The 23,850-nt window shown below is 44.1% G+C and overlaps 1 protein-coding gene across 4 annotated transcripts in view; it reads right to left on the bottom strand.

The window, feature by feature from the left end:
• SNX29 (sorting nexin 29) overlaps nucleotides 1–23,850 on the bottom strand; it is a 199,543-nt gene that overhangs the window by 175,187 nt on the left and 506 nt on the right. For 3 of the 4 annotated variants that reach the window (XM_081887979.1, XM_081887981.1, XM_081887980.1), the window contains exons 2-9: nucleotides 16,208–16,272; nucleotides 13,454–13,506; nucleotides 11,383–11,507; nucleotides 9,534–9,714; nucleotides 7,826–7,896; nucleotides 6,890–7,138; nucleotides 5,310–5,688; nucleotides 1,272–1,390 (exon numbers count right to left, since the gene is read on the bottom strand). In XM_081887979.1, the coding sequence (XP_081744105.1) occupies nucleotides 1,272–1,390; nucleotides 5,310–5,688; nucleotides 6,890–7,138; nucleotides 7,826–7,896; nucleotides 9,534–9,714; nucleotides 11,383–11,507; nucleotides 13,454–13,506; nucleotides 16,208–16,272 (1,242 nt within the window). The remainder of the gene's footprint in view (nucleotides 1–1,271; nucleotides 1,391–5,309; nucleotides 5,689–6,889; nucleotides 7,139–7,825; nucleotides 7,897–9,533; nucleotides 9,715–11,382; nucleotides 11,508–13,453; nucleotides 13,507–16,207; nucleotides 16,273–23,850) is intronic. The other variant, XM_081887982.1, reaches the window with a different exon arrangement.

The following is a 23,850-nucleotide window of genomic DNA, read 5'->3' as shown; positions in this document are numbered from 1 at the left end:
ATAGCTGCCAAAGAGAAAAACACAAAAGGGAACCATCTACCCAAAGAGACCCAGCGAGATGAATGCAAGTTGCACAAAAGCTCACATTTTCTTTCTATGTGATGATTTACAAGTGACCGTCAATCTTCAGGCTTGGCACCTCTCTTTCTGTTCAGCGATGAACTATATTTTCCTTGTCAGCCATATTTTTCATGTTAGCTATTTGCACGGGCCACACTGTATTTCGCTTTTTCTCCTCCTTCTACTAATAAATTACTCCGAGGTCTAGTGGAATGTCAGCAGCCTTTGACCTCTTATTGTACAGGCTGTTTCAGTTGCTCACTTAGATGAACAGACAAGCTATTGAAAGAAACCAACTTCCCCACACTACCTTTGAGCGGATTAAAAATGTTTGAACTATAGTGAAAAGGACCAAGACAACCTATTATTGGAGAATACGAGCAAGTGAGCCAAACAAATTGATGGAGAAATAGGCATATTTCCCCCCCTGACATACTGGAATAGTGAGTACAATGATAATGTATAGCCATATGTTTTCAGTTTATTGTGATGTGTATTTTTTAAGTAGGAGTTTTATTTACTGTGTTGCAAGTAAACTTCTTAATGCAAATTTGTTATAAACAACAGTAATAGCAATAACAATACTACATTTACCTCTCCACTACAAACATACAGAAGGCTCACTAGGCAAGGGGAGAGAAAAGCGTCAAAGAAAAAATTACTTCCTTGCATGCCTCCTTTAAAATAGCCCAACATTTTGTGTTATAAGTCACTCACCCTCCATGCATTTCAGTTACCGTATTTTTTGCTCCATAAGACACACTTTTTTCCTCCTAAAATGTAAGAGGAAATGCCTGTGTGTCTTATGGAGCGAATGTGTGGTCGATCGCTGGCTCCCTTTCTGGCCCTGCCCCCTTGCCCAGGCCTCCATTGTTGAATGTTCTGCAGATGGAGGCTGTTTCCCCAATGACATGTGACTGGCTGATTAGATTATCAGTCTGGAAACTGTAGAAACGGCTCCCTTTCCTTTCCTAAAGAAGCTGCAGAACTGTGAGCTGAACCCCATAAAACAGGATTTTTTTCCCTTTGCAAAGTAAGCTCAACAACTTTGAGCTGATCCTCAAAAAAAGGGGCTTTTCCCCTTTCCTCCTCTAAAAAGTAGGTGCGTCTTATGGTCAGGTGCAGCTTAAGGAGCAAAAAATACGGCACTTCTTTCAGACAGTCTTTGAACTTGGCTGCAAAGATACCAACTGTTAACAATAGATACTCACCAGTCTGAGAGAAAGAGCCTACAGCACTGACAGGAAACAACTCATCAGAATCATCATTCAGGACTTGCAGAGGAGACCAGGCGCAAATCAGCGAGTTGCTCGTGACACCCTCGGACAGTCTAAATAACGACCACATTTTTCAAAAAACAAAATTTGTGTATAACATCAGGCATTAACTGGAACACAGCCTTTCCACGAAAACAAAAAGTGTGTTCAAACTGTCTCTCATGAATTTCTGATGGGTCGACTACAGGGCTGGAAGGAGTTCTCAGGTTGTACAAATATTTGGTTGCATGAAGTAATGTTTATTCTCATTTCTGAGAAACTGACTTATAAATTAAGAGTGTCTTGGGGTGCAGCTAAACCTATGTAATCCCCCCCAAAAAATTGGCAGCCATTTTTTACTTATATGACAAGCCAATCCTGGGGATGGCAAGTCCCAATGAAATGTGGGTTTATTTGATTTCATAATGTTTGCTTTGCATTCTCTCTGTATTAGGTTGGGTTTTGTTGTAACATCTAACGCATTGTGCAGTCTCTTGAAAATGTACTTTAGTTTTATTAGGCAATGGCTGTGAACTCGGTTGTCGTTGTTTTGTACTCCCCCCACCCCCTGACACACTTCTGTTTTTATTTATTTCTTACTAGGTTGTTGCTTTAACTTCATAATTTTGTCTTGAAAATAAAAAAGTAAGTGTGTTCAAAGCAGCTCACAAGATACTAAAATATGTATTGTCAGGGGCTCAGGAGCAGAGGCGCAGGGAAGAGAGGAGATGGAGAGCGAAGGGGAAGAATCTGAGGGCAGCGTAGGAGAAGATGACAGTGGCCCGAGAGATTCCATGAGCCTCTCCAGCGAATCAGAAGATTCACAGAAGGGGGCGCCCATGGCCAGAGCAAGGGGGGCCCCAAGAGGGAGACTCCGGGAGCAAGGGGCCAGCGGGGACTCCCAGAGCAGCAGTTGGAGATCAGGACCAGCTTCCCCACCAGAGCGTAGTGGAGGGGAAGAGTCCCAGGTATCGGGGCGAGCGTTTCCCCCAGCAGGGAGAGGGAATGAGTCAGGGCTGGCCATGCCTCCATCGGAGAGTCAGGGTACGGAGGGGGAGTCAGGTCCAGCTAGCCTCCCGGAAGAGGGAAGCAGTGACAGAAGCAGTGTAACGGTCAGGAGGAAGGTCACTGGGTTGGCGCGAGAGACAAGTTCAAATGTACAGGACAGCAGAGAATGAGGATTGGGAACCAGGTCCTAAAGCTCGCTGGAGGCAGGGGGAGGAGTCAGGCGACTCAGTGTCAGAAGAGTCCAGAAAGGGGAATGCCACAGCGGGCAGGAGGACCCAGAGGAGGAGAGAGCAGCGGAAGAGGTGGAGCAGGGCTAGGATCTTAAACTGGTGTCAGGGGGGAGGAGATTCAGACAGGACTTCGCCGGTCTAGGGTTTAAGACGTAGAGCTGCGCGCTGCGGCTTTGGAATGGAAACTGAACTCCAATAAAGACTTTTGTACATAACGACGATCTGGCGTTGGTCCTCTGTGAGCTGGGACCTAGGGGCAGCTCTGACATCCATTAACATTTTGGTAAATTTGTCTGGTCAGCTATCCCAACTTTTGCTATTTTTATTTATTTGCTGTTCCCTTATTGCTACCACATTCATATCCATATGGTTCTCTTCTCCTCATTTTACCCTGAAAACAACCCTGTGAGGTAGATTAGGCTAGGGACTGTGACTGGCCAAAGGTCACCCAGCGAGCTTCACGGCTATGCAGGGATTTGAATCCTGGTTTCCCAGGTCCTAGGCCAACGCTCTGACCACTACACCACACTGCTTGCCCAAAGCAAGAAGCACCAGACTCTGCACAAACACCCAGTACCAGGCAAACACTCTGTATGGCTGTTGTGACATGAGCAGTGGTTTGAATACAGACACAGAGGGCATGGGTTCAGCTCCATCATTAGCATCACCTACAGAAGCACCAGATCTGGGCCTTGACACTAAGCCTGAATCCAGAAGCTTCATCTATCAATCACTTTACATTCAAAAATTTCAAGGCAAGGCAAAAATAAAATCTGCAAAACAGCATCATGTTGTGAACACAGCACAGTGGTACCTCGCAAGACGAAATTAATTCGTTCTGCGAGTTTTTTCGTCTTGCGAAGCACGGATTCCCTGGGTATTAACGGTTTTAAGAAAAAGGAAACAAACTCGCAAGACGAAAGCAAGCCCATAGGGAAATTCGTCTTGTGAAGCAACTCAAAAACGAAAAACTCTTTCGTCTTGCGAGGCATTCGTCTTGCGAGGTACCACTGCACAGGGTAGAAGCCCAGAAGTTGATATGGCACACGGGGTGAGATCATCCTTCCAAGAAGGCTTCCCAAAATAAGAAAGCCTTCAACACGAGGGCAAAATAAAAAACGGTCAGCCCCTGTCTAATCTGGATAGGGAATGACTCCAATGGGGTATCATTTACCACAGTGTAATCATGTACCGCCTTCTCAGATGAAGATAATATATTCAATTTTAATGAATTGTTTTCTGCAGCTTTAAAAAAAAACTACAATAAAGCACAATTTTAAAAATCTGCTATGTACCAATTGAACCCTTTCGTGTGCTACTGGGGGTACGTATTCCGCACTTTGGGAAACACTGATCTAGGGTGATTGTAAAGTGTCTTGAGTTTCCACTAACAAGAAGGGATTTTGTTGCAGGAAACGTCTAACCCAAATCCAAAGGCAGCTCTGCAAGCTCTTCAGGTAAATGTACCAAGTGATTTCTTCCGAGATCAGGTCTTGCTGAGGATCCAAACTGCCCCCCTGTGGCAGAACTGCCTGTGTTTCAATACAGTTTGCATCAAACTCCAATCTGGTATCTGAGCTGGCCAATTTCTTCAGTGGATATACATGGGTCCTTGCCCGTCATTCCCCTGCTCTGGCTATCTGCTCCCAGCCACTGTCTAAGCTGCTTCTTCTAAACTTGACCATGGAGCTTCTCTTCACCAGGACTGGACACGGGCTAGCACTGCACTGGGTTAACACAATGCTGTGGCAGCTGAGCCTTTGTGGCTCAGTCGTTGGGCACTTGCTTTGGTTGCAAAAGGATCTAGGATCAATCCCCAGGGAGAGCTAGGAGATGACCGAAACCCAGGAGATCCACTACCAGTCATTCTGTCGGTAGACCAGTGTTTTCAAAACCTGGGTCCCCAGCTGCTTTGGGGCTACAATTCCTATCATCACGGACCACAAGTCCTGCTAGCTAGGGATGCTGAGAGTTGTACACAGCTGGAGACCCAAGTTTGGGAACCAGTGGGATAGGCAATACTGACCTGGATGGACCAATAGCATGACTCTGTAGCAGGCAGCTTCCTAGATCTTTAAAAGGGATGATTGCCCTCTAGATAAATATGTTCTCATGCATGCACAAACACACACACACACACACACACACACACACAGAGAGAGAGAGAGAGAGAGAGAGAGAGAGAGAGAGAGAGAGAGAGGGAGTTGCTGTTTTTCAAAGCCCAAGAAGATTCACGACAAATTTGGCCAGGACAGGACAGGTAGCAAGGAGGACTCTGCCACCCGGTTCAGAAAGCGGTGAAAATGAAATTCCCCAAAGATCAAGGGGTGGGGCAGCTTTTTCAGCCCAAGGGCTGCATTCCCTTTTGGGCAGCCTTCCAGGTGTGGGGCAGAGTGAGAGGCAAAAGCAGATGGAGCCACAAATGTCATTTTTTCCTTTGTACGGTAATTTCTACACACACTCGCACACCCATCTCTAGCCTCCATTCAGGCAAATTAGGGCCAGTATCGGAGTTCAAGGACACCTTCAAACCAGGCAAAAACACTTGGGGGTTCAAAGCAGGGCCAGAGTGGGGAGTGGCCTGGGGAAAGGGGTATGAGGGCCATAGAGAGAGACTTGCGAGTGTGGAATTTGCCCCCCAAACCTGCTGTAGAGAAAAGCCATGCGAGACAAAACAACCCCTGAATCTCTCGAGTTTGCCTCTTAATTAACATAGGGAAACACCACATGTCTTGGGACACTGCAGAATACTCACTTTCCACAAGACTCTGTGTCTTCTGCCATGCAGCGGTTTCCTAAAATTTTGCCGTACGTTTCGTCATTTTCATCCACATCTTCATCGTCTATACTTTTCACATCCAACTTTTGGAAGCCACAGTCCCCATTGAGATATACAGAATCGTTTTTCAACAAAGGCACACTTTGGTCCCCGCTCAGTTTAGCTAGCGTCTCTCCGGGGCCAGGGGGAGAAGCTACGTAGGGGGAAAACCTGTCCAAGTTTTCTTCGGAGCTTTCCCCTGCAACAATTCCCCTTAAGACATCCCCCGGGTTTTGCTCATCTTCCTCATCATCAAACGAAATGATATTTGTGACTTTTTTCTTTTTCTTCATCCGATCTTTTCTGCATTTTAAATCTGCAAAAGAGAGAGAAAAGAGAGAGAGAGAGAGAGAGATGAACACAGAAGATTTCAAAACACACAGCCTATAAGAAAGAGCGGTTTTGTTATTTTAGAAAGCTTATTCCAATTTTACAGGGTAGCATATATGCAACTGGGGGGGGGGAGTGTGAACTAATAGTTTTTCAGGATTCTGATAATAGAACTGTAGAGTTGAGAGGGACCACGAGGGTCATCTAATCCAACTCCCTGCAGTGCAGGAATTTTTCACCCCATCTGGGGCTCAAACCCACAGTCCTGAGATTAGGAGTCTCATGCTCTACCAACTGAGCTACCCCAATCATTATGCCTAAGCCCAGCTTATTTCTAGAATCAAGATTTTATAGCATGTCATTTGAAACCATGGTTTTGTGATAGCCATGGTTTTGTGATAGCCATGGTTTTAAAATTCCAAGCTTGGTCTGAATTCGCAAATGTATAGGTGAACTGTAACTTAAGCGCTACTTTTCCATTTTCCAGAGGTGAAGCAAATTGTTGCAATTTTATCAGTTCAGACATCATGCCAAATTATGAGCTTTTAAAAGGTGGCTTTGCACAGCTGTAGAAGGGAAACCAATTTCTTATGAATTTATTCTTCACGTTATTGCTACAGCTCATATGGATTCCCGACGGCAAACACAGATATGAACTAGAACAATGTAGTAGCTTGTCATTCTTAACTTTACAGCGAGAACTCTCGACCTAGTTACCATCTCTTGCATGTCTTTTCCCCTTGATACAGAAAGTCTACAACTTAACTAGCCTATCGTGTGTTTATCTGAATGTGTTAGCTTGCTTGACCACTTATGCATGATGAATCTTTATTTATTGCATTTACATCCCACCTTTCCTCCAAAGAACTCAAGGCAGGGCATGTGGTTCTTCCTCCTCCCCATTACCCCCATAACAACCCTAGAATTAGTGACTGACTCCAGGTCACCCAGTGAGTTTTGTGGCTGAAAGGAGTTTTGAACCCTGGTCTCCCGTGTCCTAGTCCTGCTCTCTAACCATTGCATCATTCCATGCAGAAGCAAACAACTGGGTACATGGAAGAGGTGCTGCCTAAGAGATAAGGTATGAGTGAAAACCTCCCAATGTTCAAAATCACAGCGACCATCTAAAACAAGTCTCTTTTCTTGCAGGCTACCTCTGTCAATGCAGTCGGCTCAGTAAGACTTACCACCGCTAAGGCTCTTCGATAAAATGGGCAAGGGGTCGGCATCTTGATCCGATTTGATTAAGATTGAAACAGGAGAAGACGCCGTGATTTCTCTGAGGAGGCTGCTAACTCCTTGAGTAGATTCCTTCAACAACGAGGTCACATTCTGTGTGGATTCTTTGAGAAGGTCAGAGACTGTGGGAGGGCACTTGCTTTGCCCATTCAAATCCTTGTTATCAATGTTGATTGCAAAAAGAATAGAATGCAGCCCTTTATATAAAAGTGAAAAAAGGAAATGCAATGTAACTCAGCGGACAAATTTACAAAAAAATATTTATTTCCTAAAATGTATGTACCGCTTGATTGTAAAAGAAACCTCAAAGCAGTTCACAAAAAGAAAAGAAAGAACATTATAAGGCTACTTGATCCTTTTAACTTCCCCTCTGTTGCCCAGCAAGGGCACTACAGTCAGCTAATGGAACCCAGTTAGTTTTGCTACAATCCGATGATTATCGGCTTGTGGTAACACGGATGAGGGATTTTTCACTGGTGGCATTAGTCCTGGGCAATGTTCTCCCTGCTAAAATATGGGAGGGTCCCATCAGCATTGGCATTCCACCAGCTCCTGAAGACACAACTGTTTAGGCAAGCGTTGCCCTGAAAGGAACTTGTGATTTTACTGTTTAAACCGTAGGGTGGGGTTAAACTGTTTTTAACTGTCATGCTTATTAACTGTTTGTTTTAACTGAGATTGGAACTGTCGTTGGGGATTTCAACTGTGTATTGATTTTATAGATGTAACCTGCTTAGAAGCCATTTTGGCACAGAAGCAGCATATAAATAAATTCATTTCTTCCTATCAGTGCCAAAAACGTTACCCAGCATTGTGTGTTTAAAACATTTCTAGTCCAGTCTTCACCACAAACTGCCCCACAGATCAGACTGGATGATACATACCAGCTGCCATAGTGGGAATCATACTAGAGCGCTCTTCATCCATCATGAAGGACCAGTCTTCGTAGAAGACACTGGATGTTAAAAAAAGAAGGCAGGACAAAAAGGTAAACAAATCTATACATACGGAAGAGGCTGTGGTTCTTACTAACTCCATTTCAGATGGGGACAGGAGAAGCGCTACACTTTTCTATAAACTGAAAGAGAGCAGAAAAGTGGCAGATGTGTTGCCCATGACGCTTTTATGATCTTAAAAAAAAGTCAGACTTCTTTACTACTCTCTTCCAACTCTCAAGACACAGATCAGATACCAAGACTGCACTGTGGCAGAGTGAAGCCAGCCTCAGTTTAGAGAAGAGGCCATAACTCGGTTATGGACAAAGGACTCCTCAATAGTAATGATCTATAGTACTTTGTAAGCTGCTGAGGCTTAACATTGCCGAGTGCATTTTTAAAAGCTCAGGGACTGGCTTTCTCCAAACCCCATTAAAACTACTATAAAGATTGTGTATAAAGAACCCGCCAACCTATCCCCACCACCACCCTCTACAATGCTAACAGCCACAGCAATAGCCAAACACCAAACACAATAGGGTGACCAAACCTCATAGCCATCAGTCCCTCAACCCAACCCCATGCATTACTCATCTGATTCCCAACCTTGCGTTATGCCCAGACCAGCCACTCGATACAGGCGTTTCCCAACAGGTGGTTTTCCTGATGTTGTTGGACTACAGTTCCCACCAGTCCCAGCCAGCATGGCCAATGGTGGTGGATGGTGGGAGCTGTGGTCTAAAACATCCAGAGGGCACCAGGATGAAGAAGACTGCTCTAGATGAGCGAAGGGAGCGAAGGGGTAAGGCATAGGTAAACTCTGATCTACAGAGACGTTAGCTGTGTTATGAGGATTAGAGTCTGCATCCTGAAAAAATAGAGCTAATGCAGACTTTTCTTTGCACAGTAAACAGAACTCTCATGCACACTCTTCCATGGAAGATATCTGAGCTAGAGAGAGCCAGATGCAGCTATCAAGTCTAATAAACCATGGGTTATAAGCCCTGAGAGACAGCCTCCATCCCCACACTTGCCTTCAGGGCAGCAGGTGAACAGAATGAAATGGGAAACCATGGTTTAACGAAGCACCGAGTCAGGAGGTCAAGGGGAGGGATGGTGACAGAGCGCATGGGCACAAGGCTAATTCTCCAACTAATAAACCATGATTTATCAGACAATGGCACTTAAACCAAGTCAATATGTATGGGAGCATGTGGAAGATTGAGCAGGAAGTGTGTGTGTATGAAATGATATAGGCCAAGTGACTTGCCTAAGGTCAGTATCTGTTTGTGGGTTTTTTCATACAGCCTCTTGGGTACCTTAAAACAAAATTGGAAGACTGAAGACTCATACAAAATTGTTATGTACCTAATGAATTTGGAATCATCCCCATCTATCTATCTATCTATCTATCTATCTATCATCTATCTATCTATCTATCTATCTATCTATCTTCTGCTGCAGCAGAATTGCCTATAATTGCGAATTACTTAAATTATGATCAAACACTTCGCTGTTTAATATCAAATTAGTACATCATCTGTTCATGCCATAAATAGAAATTTTAGCCTGTTGCTGCAGTTTCAGGCGGCTCATCAGGAAGCCTCTGCCAGTAGAAATTTACCTGTCGGGAAAAGGGTCAAAAAAGGGAAGTTACCTCAGCCTGCTTTTATCTGCAAGCAGCATGTGAAAGTATCTTTCTAAGGAATGTTCATTCAGCGCACAGCGCAGCCAAGCACGACCTCTGCCAACGTCTGTGGTAATATTCCTCAGGGAGTAGAAACGCTGCAGCTCATGTTTATTTAGAACCTCTTTCACATAGTACCAGAACACCGGCTCTGAAAAAGTATGAATTCATAGGCACACATAAGGTGATCTGAAATCTTATCGGCAAAAATCCCAGGAGACAGAAAAGTACTGCCTTCGTCAACTCCACAATTCAGATGGAAGGGGGCCATTTTCCAACAAAGCACAAACAATAACTTAGCTCCAGTTCCCCTTCAGCTCACCCAGAGAAGACATCCTGGTTTCTTCAACCATGCTTTCCCACGACATTCAAACTAGGATCCTGGTTAAAGGGCTCCCTACAAACCAGGGTTGGAAGCCTGGATCCTGATTTGCAGGAAGTGCCGAAACCACAGGTGCCTGGTTAGAACACCACAGGATGGGAAACAGTGGCTAAGGAACCAGGCAGTCTCCTCTGCAGCTGAGCAATCGAGGAAAATGCAGAAAAATAGAGGGGAAAATACATAAACTCATTGCTGATTCACACAAACGATGTTGTTGTTTTCGAGCGGCCTCATTGCATCTGAACTGGGCCTCATAACCCTGGTGACAATTCCCAAATAATCATTATTTCAAGTCACACTTTTTAATCTTCGGCCAATTGCACGCAGGGTAATTAAAGCAACAAGCTACCCATTCTGTTCTTGAAAATGCTAGCTGAATGCTTTGAAAGCAGTTTTCCAGCTGGTTGATAATGTAACCACACACTGTATCTTCTTGAATGGAAATAGCTTTGAAGTGATTCACAAGCTATCCCTACAGAATTGAATTTTTACCGCCAAACCTAATCTCCTGTGTCGAAAGGTCATCATACTCACCGTTTAATTAGTATAGCCTAGCCAAACATGTAGCACAATCCAATGCAGATCTAAGTCCCACTGTGTTCAAGAGGGTTTCCTCCCAGGCAAGTATGCTTAGGGGAGAACATTTCTGCTCCTGATTTAGGGGAAATTTTAATTAACAGAGACGTTTAAGGATAAGTGCCTGTTCTTTAAGTAGAGTATTAAAAACAGATTCCAAGGAATTGAAAAGCTTGATAATGGGTAAAGAGATTATAAAAGCTTTTGCTTCCCAAGTCATCTATTTAGCAAACCCTCTTCAAACTGTTATGATGAGACCAGCCTGGCCTACCATTTGCCTCAGCATCACAAGTACATATTAAAAAACCACATTATCCTGCCTCAAACCATTGTTCTACTTTGCTCAGCATTGTCTAAACTGACTGGCAGCCGCTCTCCAGTGTAGGGGGAAATAAGAATGATATGTTTCTGGATAATATGTTTTGTTTTAATTTTGAATAAAAAAAGTTATTAAAAAAAATAAAAGTAGGATATATGTGGATCGGCTCAAAATAATGCATGCAGCCCACCATAAAAAATGGTGGCTGTGCACACACCATACATTTAAAGGACCTGCCCTACCCCTGGGAAATAACCCTGGAAACTGTAGTTTGTTAAAGGTCCTGGGAATTGTAGCTCTGGGAGGTGTAAACTACAGTTCCCATGATTCCTTGGGGGAAGTCATGTGCTGTAAATGTATGGTGCGTTTGAAGCAGCAGAGACCCAAACTAATATGAATAGTCGTTTCTCTTCCATTCCAGCAGCATTATTGAAATCTCGTGTGTTGCCAGCTGTTTACATGCAAGACAGACCGTTTAAACTTTTTTTTTTAATCAAAAAGGAAAAAGAAAAAGAGCTGAGTGCCTTGGAAGCCCAAATTACCCATTTCAGCTTTACTGGAGAAACCTGCTGCCTGCTTGATAGCTGCTGCTGTTAAGGCTAATCCCCGGGTCCTCTTCAAGCCATGCTGAAGCACAGATTCGAACTGAGCACAGAGACATGTAACTCTGCAAAACAGACAAAGCTTAATAAGAAGCACCGTAGGAAAGGGAGAAGGGGAGAAACAAGATTTAAAGGCACTCTCCACCTCCCAGCTTAAGTCAAGGCAAAATGGTAAGGATACCCCAGTTTAGCACAGAAACCTATTTCACTGATTGCTGCAATCAGGCCTCAAAACCTGCTGGTTCCTGCTACTCATCCGCAAGTCAAGGTCAAAAGAGGCTTCCTATCCACTTTACTCAGCAAAACGGGGAAGGCTGGGAAAGCAGAAGGAATGGGAGCCGAACCCGAGGCAGAGACCCAATCAGAGAAACAGACACACTCAGTTCACAAGTCCTACGGCATGAATTTCGGGGTTGGGTGGAAGAAATGGTAAAGAGGTGCACAGGATTCACGAGCAACAGGTGGATTCCACTGTTAACCCATGGAATTCATTGCCACAAGATATGGTGACAGTCAACAACTTAGGTGGCTTAGGGTTAGACAAAGTCATGGAGGGTAAGACGTTGGTCTGCTCATCACAATGACTACAGGCTGTCTCCAGAGCCACTATGCCTAAAGATTTGTTCTTGGCTCCAACTTGTGGTTAGTGAGGAGAGAGCTGAACCACAAGCCCTGGTTCGGAAGACACACTAAGCCACACAGACATAAGTAAAGGTAAAGGGACCCCTGACCATTAGGTCCAGTCGTGGCCGACTCTGGGGTTGCAGCACTCATCTTGCTTTACTGGCCGAGGGAGCTGGCGTACAGCTTCCGGGTCTTGTGGCCAGCATGACTAAGCCCCTTCTGGCGAACAAGAGCAGCGCACGGAAACGCCGTTTACCTTCCCGCCAGAGCGGTACCTATTTATCTACTTGCACTTTGACGCGCTTTCGAACTGCTAGGTTGGCAGGAGCAGGGACTGAGCAATGGGAGCTTGCCCTGTCGCAAGGATTCGAACCAGCGACCTTCTGATCGGCAAGTCCTAGGCTCTGTGCTTTAACCCACAGCACCACCTGCGTCCCCAAGCCAGGCAGACATAGCAAATAAGGGCCAGGGAGGAGTAAAGAAGCTGTGAATGCCCATGTGGCTGCGTTACTGGCTGGGGTTCCATTTTGATCGCACATAATCCCTGCTATGAAACAGCCACACTGGTTGTCAGTTCATTTCCAGGCCTCATTTAAGGTGCTCATGTTAGTACTAAAATCTCTAAATGACTCAGGTGCTAAATACCATCTACTTCCCCACAGACATCCTTGGGGATTAAGATAGGCAGAGGGGGGCTTCTTGGTAGGTCCACCACCCTCAGAGGTTCGGGGTGGAGGTGGCCCAGGAGAAGCCATTCTCTGGCACCCCCAAGTTGTGGAACTCCCTCCCCAAAGCCTGGAATCTTCCTTAGAAAGCTTTCGGCCAATGCTAAAGACCCTGGGCTTTTGACACCTGATGTTATCTTTCCCAGAGCCTGATTAACCCCACAAGGCATAGAACTAGAGAAACCTCCTTATAACTTCCAACAAGCGCTACAGATCTTCCCACATTGAGATGGAAATGAAACTGAAGAATGGGGAAGTTCTGCCATCGCTTCTTCCCAAAATCAGCTCAAGAGAATTTCCATTCTAAGAACAACAACAAAGATTATACCATTGCGGGAAATAACTTATTTCTTAGTCATAGGCAATCCCCAGGGGAGCTTGATGAACCTGAAGGACCAACAATTATTGAAACCCCTATCAAGGACCAATTTATTTGGGGGGGGTGGCAAGTCAAGTACTGCCCCCACCAGGCGTTGCAGAGGTTGTAAACGCTTGCCTCATACCATCCTGCACACAGCACAAACACAACTCTCTAACAACTACCTCCCCACTCTCCCAGACTAGCCTGAATGTACCTATCAGGCAAAATGAAGCATCAAGCCAGCTGATGACACATATGACTAAAAACAAGTGCCATTTATTCAATATCCGTTCAGGCTTACCTGCTGTCCGAATCGGAAGCAATCTCCTTCCTCCCTCCAAATCTGATCTGGCACTGTAATGAACAGATACGTCAGCATCAATGGCGCGATAAGGAGAGTTTTAAATATGTTGATACTCAACTTAATTAAGTGAGTCACCTTTAGTTAAAATGCAATAAAAATTTAAATTTTTTTTAAAGATTTTGGAACTATGTAGGTGAAAGAACTATGTAGGTGAAAGAAGCATGAGGTTTAGCTGTAAAATCAAACTGCCGTTCCATTTTACAAAAGTCCACATAGCTCAAGGGTTTTCACCCTTTTTGAGTCCATGGCTCCCTTTACCATTCTTTACCATTGCATTCTTTCTGCGCACCCCTGTGGGTCTCAGGATCTCAATTATGTCCCCCCCCTCACCTTTTTCGAACACCCTCCTTTTTGGAGTGTTTCCTCAGCCTCCTCTCCTCTCCCCTCTTCCTGGGAGTCCTCCAGGCAGGTGCTGCTGCTGCTACTCCTGGTCTCTGAGCTGCTACCCCCCACCCTACAGAGAGGTGCCTCCTCATGCCGCCCGCCCCCCCAGGGCCTGGGAAGAGGATGCCCCCCAGGCTTAGTGGCCTGACAGAGATGCAAGAGGGCATCAGAGGACGGAGGGAAGGAAAGAGGGGCAGAGGCCAGTGTTGCCTGTGGCACCCCTGACCATCATTTAGGCCCCAGGGGTCAGCAAACGTTTCCAGCAGAGGTCTGTCCCTCAGACCTTGTGGGAGGCCGGACTATATTTTGGGGGGGGGGAGGGAAATGAATGAATTCCTATGCCCCACAAATAACCCAGAAATGCATTTTAAATAAAAGCACACATCCTACTCATGTAAAAAGACACTGATTCCCGGACTATCCGCGGGCTGGATTTAGAAGGCGACTGGGCCGGATCTGGCCCCCGGGCCTTAGTTTGCCTACCCATGATTTAGGGCAGAGGTGAATACAGTGGTGCCTTGCAAGACGAAATTAATTCGTTCCGCAAGTTTTTTCTTCTTGCGAGTTTTTCGTCTTGCGAAGCACGGTTTCCCATAGGAATGCATTGAAAATCAATTAATGCGTTCCTATGGAGACCGCTTGCCAGGCTGGCGGTGCGGAGAAGGGCTTTTCTCCCCACCGCAAGCCTTCGGACAGTTACAGGAACAGAGGGGAAGGCGCACAGCCCAGGGTTTTTCCTCCCCACCGCCAACATTCAGAACAGCGGTGGGGAGGAAAGCCCTCCTCCCACCGCAAATCTTCAGGACAGCCATCCGAAGGCTGGCGCGGGGAGAAGGTCTCTCCGCCCCACCTCCAGCCTTCGGAGGAGCCTTCCGAAGCCTGGCGGGGGGAGGAGGTCTCTCCACCTTCCGAAGGGCTCTCCGCACCACCGCCAGCCTTCGGAGGAGGTCCGAGGACAGTGGGGAAGACGCGCTGTGCTTCCCCGCTGTCCCAGAGATTTCCCTATGGGCTTTCGTCTTGCGAAGGAAGCCCATAGGGAAATTCGTTTTGCGAAGCGCCTCCAAAACGGAAAACCCTTTCATCTAGCAGGTTTTCCGTCTTGTGAGGCGTTCGTCTTGCGGGGCACCACTGTAATCTCATCCATTCCAGATGCTGCTACCCTATGACTCCCATCATCCCTGACAGCTGGGCTATGCTGGCTGGAACTAATGCAAGCTGACGCACAACATTGAGAAGGCTAAAGGTTCTCCAAACCTGGTCTCATGGCTAGATGAACTTGTGTAACTTCTTTTCTTTTCTGGCTTCAAACCACAGCTTTATTGTTACTGCCTCTTTTCTCGAGCTGCACTGGGAGCTTTTCCTTGAAGAGCAACCAGTAAGTACTCAAAAGTGCAAAGAAATTTGCAGAAGCCAAAAAACAAAGAAGAGGTGCCAGTTCAAGTGTCTCTGCTATTGCTTCCGCATGAGAAATGTGGCCAAAGCTGCCAAACTTCTCCAAATCCTCTGCAACTAACTTTGAATACAGGAAAGGAGCCATGAGCGCAGATGATCCGGCAAGTAAATTTCTGGAGCTTGACAGATTTACTTGTCCTGGCCAATTGCTATTCAAACTAAGTGGTGATTTGCCAAAGGAAAACGAAGGTGCTTCCAGCCTGTCAGTATTTTGCAGAAGGTATTCAAGTGCATACTAGAAATCTAAGTGGATTGAAGTGTTCCATTGCCCAGATACAGCAAACACTTTTTTAAAAAAAATCTGACTTTTTGCTGTTAGGAGAGGAATATACTGAAAAGTAAGGGGTGATTAGTGGTAAGACATATATGCACCGTGCAGCCAAGTCAGGATGAATGATTGTCGTCATATAACCTCTGCTCAAAAAAAAACCCCAGAACGAATGTTCCATAACAGGCATAGGCAAACTCCGGCCCTCCAGATATTTGGGACTACAATTCCCATCACCCCTGACCACTGGTCCTGTTAGCTAGGGATGATGGGAGTTGTAGTCCCAAAACATCTGGAGGGCCAGAGTTTGCCTATGCCTTTCCATAACAACCAGACTGGGCACCATTTAACCTCCGCCTAAACTTTATGCAAGTAAACAGCTCAGTAAAAACTCAATAAACAGATCATCTGGAAGAGCCCTTAAGGTCCAGGATTATTTGGGAACATAACTGCATTGCAAAAAACAAAAGCACACATATTGCAACACAGCTATTTAGAACTGCATCAAAATGAGACATCTCCAACAATTAGTAGAAAGGTTTCAAGTATGGAGGCAACCTCTCCTCTTTGTAGGCCCAACTCCTTACCTGTTTAACCGCATCCAATAATCTCTCCAGGAGAAACTGTCTTTTTGCCACGTTGTTCTGCAACCCTAGAATTCAAGAAAGCACAGGGGGCTATTTATTAAATATACTGCCCAGTTTTGGGGGGGAGAATACTTTGCTTTTCGCCCTAGCAGTGCCTTCCCTAATCACATTAATTATAGCAAGTTATATCAATTATCATAACTGATATATTGTACTGAAAGCACCTCACAATTTTTAAATGGTCAAAACAGCAAATTGCCAAAACAATAGTCATTAAAACATTTTAAGAGGTCAGGTTTGAGAAAAAGCACAGTGGAGTAAGATGCCTGCCAAAGGGGTCAGATGTACATCCTGGGAGGCTGTTTCTTATTCAGAAATGAATTAAATAATTAAAATATATCAAAAAAAAGTTTAAAGCAACTTATGATCACAAAAATAAGGTGGGTCCTAAAAATATACACCTCAGATGTCAAAAGCCAAGGTAAAGAAGTGTGCCTTCAGCATTCACTGAAAGCTGTTTAATGAAGATTAGCAATTCAGTAGGGAAGGAATTCCACCACTTAGGGGCTCCTGCTAAGAATGCCCTCTCCGGGGCTGCCGCCGCTGCAAAATTCTGAGGGCACTGGAACACTAGTAGGGCCCCTGCTGCCAATCATAACCCGCAAGGGGGTCTTCAGGGAACAAGATGGTCTTTCAGGTACAGTGATACCTTGGTTCTCAAACTTAATCCGTTCCATAAGTCTGTTCCAAAACCAAAGCATTCCAAAACCAAGGCACGCTTTCCCATAGAAAGTAATGCAAAATGGATTAGTCCATTCCAGACCTTTAAAAACAACCCCTAAAACAGCAATTTAACATGAATTTTGCTATCTAACGAGACCATTGATCCATAAAATGAAAGCAACAAACAATGTACTGCTGTCACACAATCAATCAGTAACTGAAATGGGTTCCACACAGTCACAAAAAATGCAACAAAAACGCAAAATAAATAGCAAAAACAGACAGACCTCAGTGTAACACTCAAAACGGAAGGGTGGCACTCAAAACGGTGCACGTTTGGCTTCCAAAAAAGGTTCGCAAACCAGAACACTTACTTCCAGGTTTACAGTGTTTAGGTTCCAAGTTGTTTGAGTACCAAGGCATTTGAGAACCAAGGTACTGTACTGGGGACCTGAGTTGTTAGGGCTTTAAACACCAGCATGAGCATCTTGGATTGGGCCTGGGAACAAACTGGCAACCACTGCAGCTGTTTTAAGTCATATGACTTGGGAAACAGTTCTGTCAAACTCAACAGACAACTTGCATTTTTGCTTCCTAGTGAAGGTATCAAGGACAGCAGGAGAGAAACCAATGGCGACTGTGTCCTAATGGACCCAACGAATGAAAAACATTGCCTAAACTTTAGCTCTGTGTGTGACTGAAGCAATAGAAGCTGGGCCACTTTTCATACCATGTATCGTATTTTTCCGTGTATAAGACGCCCCCTATTTCTGGGGAGTCCAAATTAAGAAAACGCCCCCAGCAATACCCGTGTATAAGACGAGCTCCAATTTCAAACCTAATTTTTTGGTTTAAAAAACCTAGTCTTATACACGGAAAAATACGGTAGTTTTGACAAGAGACATTTGCAAAAAGCCAGACGTGCAGAAAACAGCACTTGCAAGAGCTCTGCTGAGTAGGACCACGGGGATGTCCAGTCCAAAGTCCTGTTTCCAGAAAGGTGACTTTGGAAAGCTGACAATGCAAGACATGAACACAGTAGTCCTTTCGTCTGTTGTTCCCCAGCCCCTGGCATTCAGAGGCTGCTGCCTCTGGTCCTGGAGGAAGAACAGTCACCATGACTAGTAGTCACCGATACTCTTGCCCTCTATGAACTTGTCTAATCTGCCTTTTAAACCCTGGAGAGCCACTTGCCAGTCAGAGAAGGCGATACTGAGCTACATGGACCAACTGTCTGTGACTTGGCATTTCTATTTATTTATAGAAGTATTCATATACTGCCGTCTCATAAAATACAACAGAAGTGTACAGAATGCAGAACACTACATGTAGACAATAAAACATTAAAGGCAGCTTTCAATGATGGACCAGTGGTTTTTAAGATAATAATAATAATAATAATAATAATAATAATAATAATAATAATAATAATAATGCTGTTCATAATATTCTCCAACATTAGCCAGCTCTGACGCAACCACAGTTTCAAAAAAACAAACAAGCCCCAAACTCCCCACTCTGCTTGTAGAACTGAAATTCAATTAGTCAGCGTGAACAAAAAATGCTTACTCAGCCTGCTGCCGCATTCGCAGCGTTTCTGAAACGTATAGATTTCAAGCTCATAACCCAAACTGGCCTCCGTGACGCTATGGGAGTCCAGCTCACCCTGACGAGGGCCCCTGCAAGCTGGAGCTCTTCTTAGAGGTTCAAGAACCTCTGGAGGTTCCCATCTGTGGCATATGGGAACAGGGTCAATGATAGATTGTGGTGGGAGAATCAGGAAAGCTACCGTATTTTTTGCTCTATAGGATGCACTTTTTCCCCTCCAAAAATTAAGGGGAAATGTGTGTGCGTCCTATGGAGCGAATGCAGGCTCCTTGGCTTCAGCGATAGCAACGCGAAGCTTCCGAACCGCAGAGGGAGCGCTCCCTCCGTGCTCCGGAGACTTTGGTTGCTTTCGCTGAAGCCTGGAGAGTGAGAGGGGTCGGTGCACACCAACCCCTCTCGCTCTCCAGGCTTTAGGGATAGCCACCTGAAGCCTTTGGATCGCAGTGGGAACTTGCGCTGCGCTCCGAAGGCTTCGGGTTCCTTTTGCTGAAGCCGGGAGAGCAAGACTCTCCCGGCTTCAGCAGAGAGGGAGAACTGTGCAGCGCCCCTTCAGAGAAGCAAGAGGAGAAATGGAAGGGGCTCCCTTTCCCCTGTCGCTTCACTAAAGGGGCGCTGAGAAGATAGGGGGAGACTTTTTTTCCCCTGTTCTCCCCCTCCTATGGTCCGGTGCGTCCTATAGAGCGAAAAATCCGGTAAGTAGCAGGAAGGAAGTAGCATAGGAAGCTACTGTTCGAAACCATTGGTCCATCGAGCTCAGCGTTGTCTACACAGACTGGAAGTAGCTCTCCAGGCTTTTAGACGGGAATCTCTCTCGGCTCTAACTGGAGATACCAGGGTTTGAACTAGGTACCTTCTGCATGCAAAGCAGATGTGCTACAAATGAGCTACAGAAAGTATCCGAGAAGCAAAAACCCTCTCCCCTAGGTGAGAGCTCTGCTTACCAGGGGTGACCTGTCCCCTTTCACTGCCCGAGGCAAAACAGGAAGGTGCTGCCCTGCCCACACAACACCATCACCCTTTGCCACCCATGCCAAAGCCTCGCTTACCAGGTCTTGAGACTGTGGCTTGCAGATTCCAGTGAGATCTCGTGAGATCTCGTGGGGCTTTCACAAGATCTCACTCGAACTGAGAAGCTGCCACTGCTGCTTCTCCAGTGGTAGCAGTGGCGATCCTTGGATTCTATTGCCTGAGTCAACTTCCTCAGTCTGCTTACCATCATGCTCTGCTGAAAGATTTGATCCACTGCCATCAATTTTCAGCGCAACATTGGTATAAGAAAGACGCAGACGCAGGCACCAATTGGCCTCCAGAGAGTTGCCTCTGCCTCCTACTAAGGTGTAACAGGAATCTCGGATAACATGACACTACTGTGCCATACAAGTGCTTTAAAGGAGGTAGAATGGCAAAGTTGTCCCTTTGCTCTTGGAGAAGTAACGATACCAAGGGAATAATATGATGATGGGGTGTTAGGGGATGGGTAGTGCCTCTGGTGGGGGTCACATCATGCTCCTTCTGGACCAGTTTGTCCATCTTTGGTCCCCACCCTGCACCCACCTGTGGTTTCTAGAAACTGTCAGCATGTGACAGGGGCCACACCTCAGGAACGGCCTTGACTGGCCAGCTAAACTAGGTGATGGGAGCCGATAGGTCTCAAACCCTTGGTAAGTTAGGACTTTCCCTGCATGCAAAAACAGGCTCTGGTGGATTGAGCGAATGAAACCAAGAATAAAATATAAAATATTAATAGGTGCAAAAGAGAGAGGGGATTTCTCCCAGCAGGATATGAGATTGTATTATGAAGCATCTTGTCTTTGTTGGCTGAAGGAATGGATGACATTGGAGAATCCACATATCTTTGATTTAGAAAGCTATGATAGTATCTTTGGTTGGAACGCCTATTTGTGGTATGAAAAGGTAAAAGTACATAAAGGATTTACAAATCACATACAGTAATTAGGAAAAAATTGTATAGAGTATGGGACAAATACAAAAGAAATATTGGAGACAAAACCACCACTTTGGCTCTCACCGTTGGAAGCCGTAAAGCAAAAGAATATGATAGAAGGTTGGACAACTTATAGAAATTTAGTAAAACAAGAGGGAAGAGAGTTTAAATTAGAAGAATTTAAGGATTTATCAGGAAAGTTAACAACATGAATACAATATCATCATTTGAATGAAGTATTTAAGAAAGATAGAAAACGAGGGTTTGGGGAACAAATATCACAATTGGAGAGAGATCGGTTGGAATGTAAAAGTGCTGCCTAAAATGTATAAGATATTATTAGATTGGGAGACAAAGGATGAACAGGTAAAATCTTCAATACATTGGGCAATAGATATTGGTTATAATATAGATATGGAAATGTGGGAACAATAGTGGCATATGGATATAAAATTTATAAATATTTGCAGCATGCTATGGTTTAAGAGAAAACTATACTAAAATGTTATATAGATGGTATCTAACACCAAACAAACTGGCAAAAATGTATAAATCAAAATTGAGTAAGTGTTGGAAATGAAGAGAGAAAGAAGGTACTTTTTATCATATGTGGTGATCTTGCAGTAAGGTTAAAGCTTACTGGAAAATGATATGTAACGAACTGGAAAAGATGTTTAAAATTACATTTTTTTAAAATACAGAAGCTTTTCTTCTGGGAATTATAGGAGGAGAACTACCTAAACAGTATAGAAATTTACTCATGTATGCGACTAAGTGGCAAGAATGTTATTTGTCCAAAAATGGAAAGAAGAAAAGTCCAGAGAAAAGAAGAATGGATACAAAAACTTATGGACTATGAAGAAATGGAAAACTTACCAGAAAAATAAGAAATCAAAGTCACAAACTTTTTATAAAAGAATGGAAATGATTTATTGAATATTTACAAACAAATTGCAAACAGTTGAGGACATTGGCAGGATTTTTGTAATAACCTGCAGTTTCATAAGAGTATATAATTAAAGTAGATGAATGAAAGAATAAGTTAATTTAGAATATGCAGGAAATGATAAAAATACATTTAAGAAAGCACAGAAAGAGGAGGAAGGAAGTCGAGTTTTGAAATGTTAAAATGACTGTAAAACTATTGAAATGTATATAACTGAAAATCATAAATAAATAATGAAAAGCAAAAAAAAAGATAAAATGGAATAATAATAATAATAATGATAATTATTATTATTATTATTATTTATACCCCCCATCTGGCTGGGTTATGTGCTGTTATGGGCAATGCTGTAAACTCCATGGAAGAAGGATGAGAAAACACAATAATAAATAAAATCAAAATCCTGCTGCAGCCTTCAGTTGTTTGCAAATTGATTCCCATCACAGATGGCATTATTTTAATTTGCACTTTGGATGACATTGCAGGAATATATGCTTCAAATACAGCACAGGTATCTCATCCTATGTTATCCTAATGAAGTCTTGGGTCCTCCACTCCTGGACTAGTTCTTCTTAGAAAATTTAAGGCACTTTCAAAGTGTTTAACTAATCAACATAAAAAATATAGATGCCTTATTTTAATAAGAAGTACTTTATTGTGGTTTAAGGAAACAACATTGAAAAACAAGCAGCATAATCAATATAAGATGCAACATAAACCTTTAAGCACAACAAAAAGAAACCACTATTAACTCCTGGATCATTATTTACCAAACAGATGGACTCAACAACAACTAATGAAAACTTAGGAGAACTGAAAGAGACAGAATTAGCTTAATAACAGAAGTTATTATAAAGCCATTGGAACTAAACAGTTGATATCTGGTCAGCTTTTGCAACAGAAGGATTTGGCTGTCTGCACAAACTAGAACCAAACTCCTTATACTTATGTTAAATTCACCAAACGTGGATTGTGTCAATTTCACCAGAAGAAGTATTGTCAGCTATTCTATTGACAATTAACTGTCTCCGGTTATTCAGCTCATCATCATCAGACTTGTGTAACTTTGCCACAAACGGATGGAAAACTCTAGAGAAAATTTGGAGGGGGGGGTGTTGATAAATACTTTAGCTCTAAGAGATAGGCCAATACCGCACTCAGACACAAACTTCTTGGGTGACATTGGGCTAGTTACATTACCTCTCAGCCTCACCACACAGGGTTGCTGTGAGAATAAAATGGAGAAGGGCGAGATCTCACTCCACTGCTTTAAGCAAGAGCTCCTGGGGGACAAGCAGGCTACAAATGGCATAAGTAAATAAGTAGATACAGTATACATAGAAGCCCAAATGGTTAGGGTGTGGGAGGAAACTGCAAGCAGATCCATTTGGCCAAGTTTTAGGGGCTGTATCCAGTGCCCTACTCAGAGCATACCCGTTGAAATCAATAGGCATGATTATCTTGGGTTCATTAATAGCAATGGGTCTAATTTGAGTACAACCTAGTTCGCTCTCATTTCAGTACCAGGCGGCTGTGACGTAAAAAAGTAATGGAGGCATCCCACAGTATGTGAATCAGTCAGCTGCCAGAGCTTCGCATTCTCTAACCCATGAATAATAATACAGTGGGACCTCAAGTTAAGTACTTAATTCGTTCCGGAGGTCCGTACTTAACCTGAAACTGTTCTTAACCTGAAGCACCTCTTTAGCTAATGGGCCCTCCTGCTGCGCCGCCGGAGCACGATTTCTGTTCTCATCCTGAAACAAAGTTCTTAACCTGAAGCACTATTTCTGGGTTAGCAGAGTCTGTAACCTGAAGCGTATGTAACCTGAAGTGTATGTAACCTGAGGTACCACTGTAATAATATTAATTTATTATTTGTACCCTGCACATCTGGCTGGGTTTCCCCAGCCACTCTGGGCAGCTTCCAACAAAGATTAAAAATACATCAAAATGCCATACATTAAAAACTTCCCTGAACAGGGAATGTCTAGAGAAAGGGACAGCAAACTACTGAACAGGGACAGAATACCCAGTGCCAGAGAGCAATGTCCTAAAAGAACAACAGTGCTTTTAATTCCATTCCAGATTTACCTTGCTAGCAGCTTTAATTATTTATTTGCATGCATCTATAGCCCAGCCCACCCCATGCAGCCTCATTGAGGGTTATGGCATTGCATAACTTCATACACTGTGTCATGAGGAAAGGTGGGCTTTGGTTTGAGTTTGCATTGTCATTTACTGTTGATTTCATGTTGCTGCTGCTGCTATTCTTTCAATTCCTTGCCTGCCCTTCACCATCAAGCCCCAGGGCAGGATACACCAATCAAAACAACAACATCAAAAACAGTTTTAAAACAATCTGCCACCACAAGAGTAGAGGTGGGGTCCTGTTGCATTCTCAACACTGACTTTTTCGCA

The sequence above is a fragment of the Podarcis melisellensis genome, assembly GCF_964234715.1.
Source record: "Podarcis melisellensis genome assembly, chromosome: 14".
Lineage (NCBI taxonomy): Eukaryota > Metazoa > Chordata > Lepidosauria > Squamata > Lacertidae > Podarcis > Podarcis melisellensis.
This window is presented reverse-complemented; position numbering and strand designations above follow the sequence as displayed.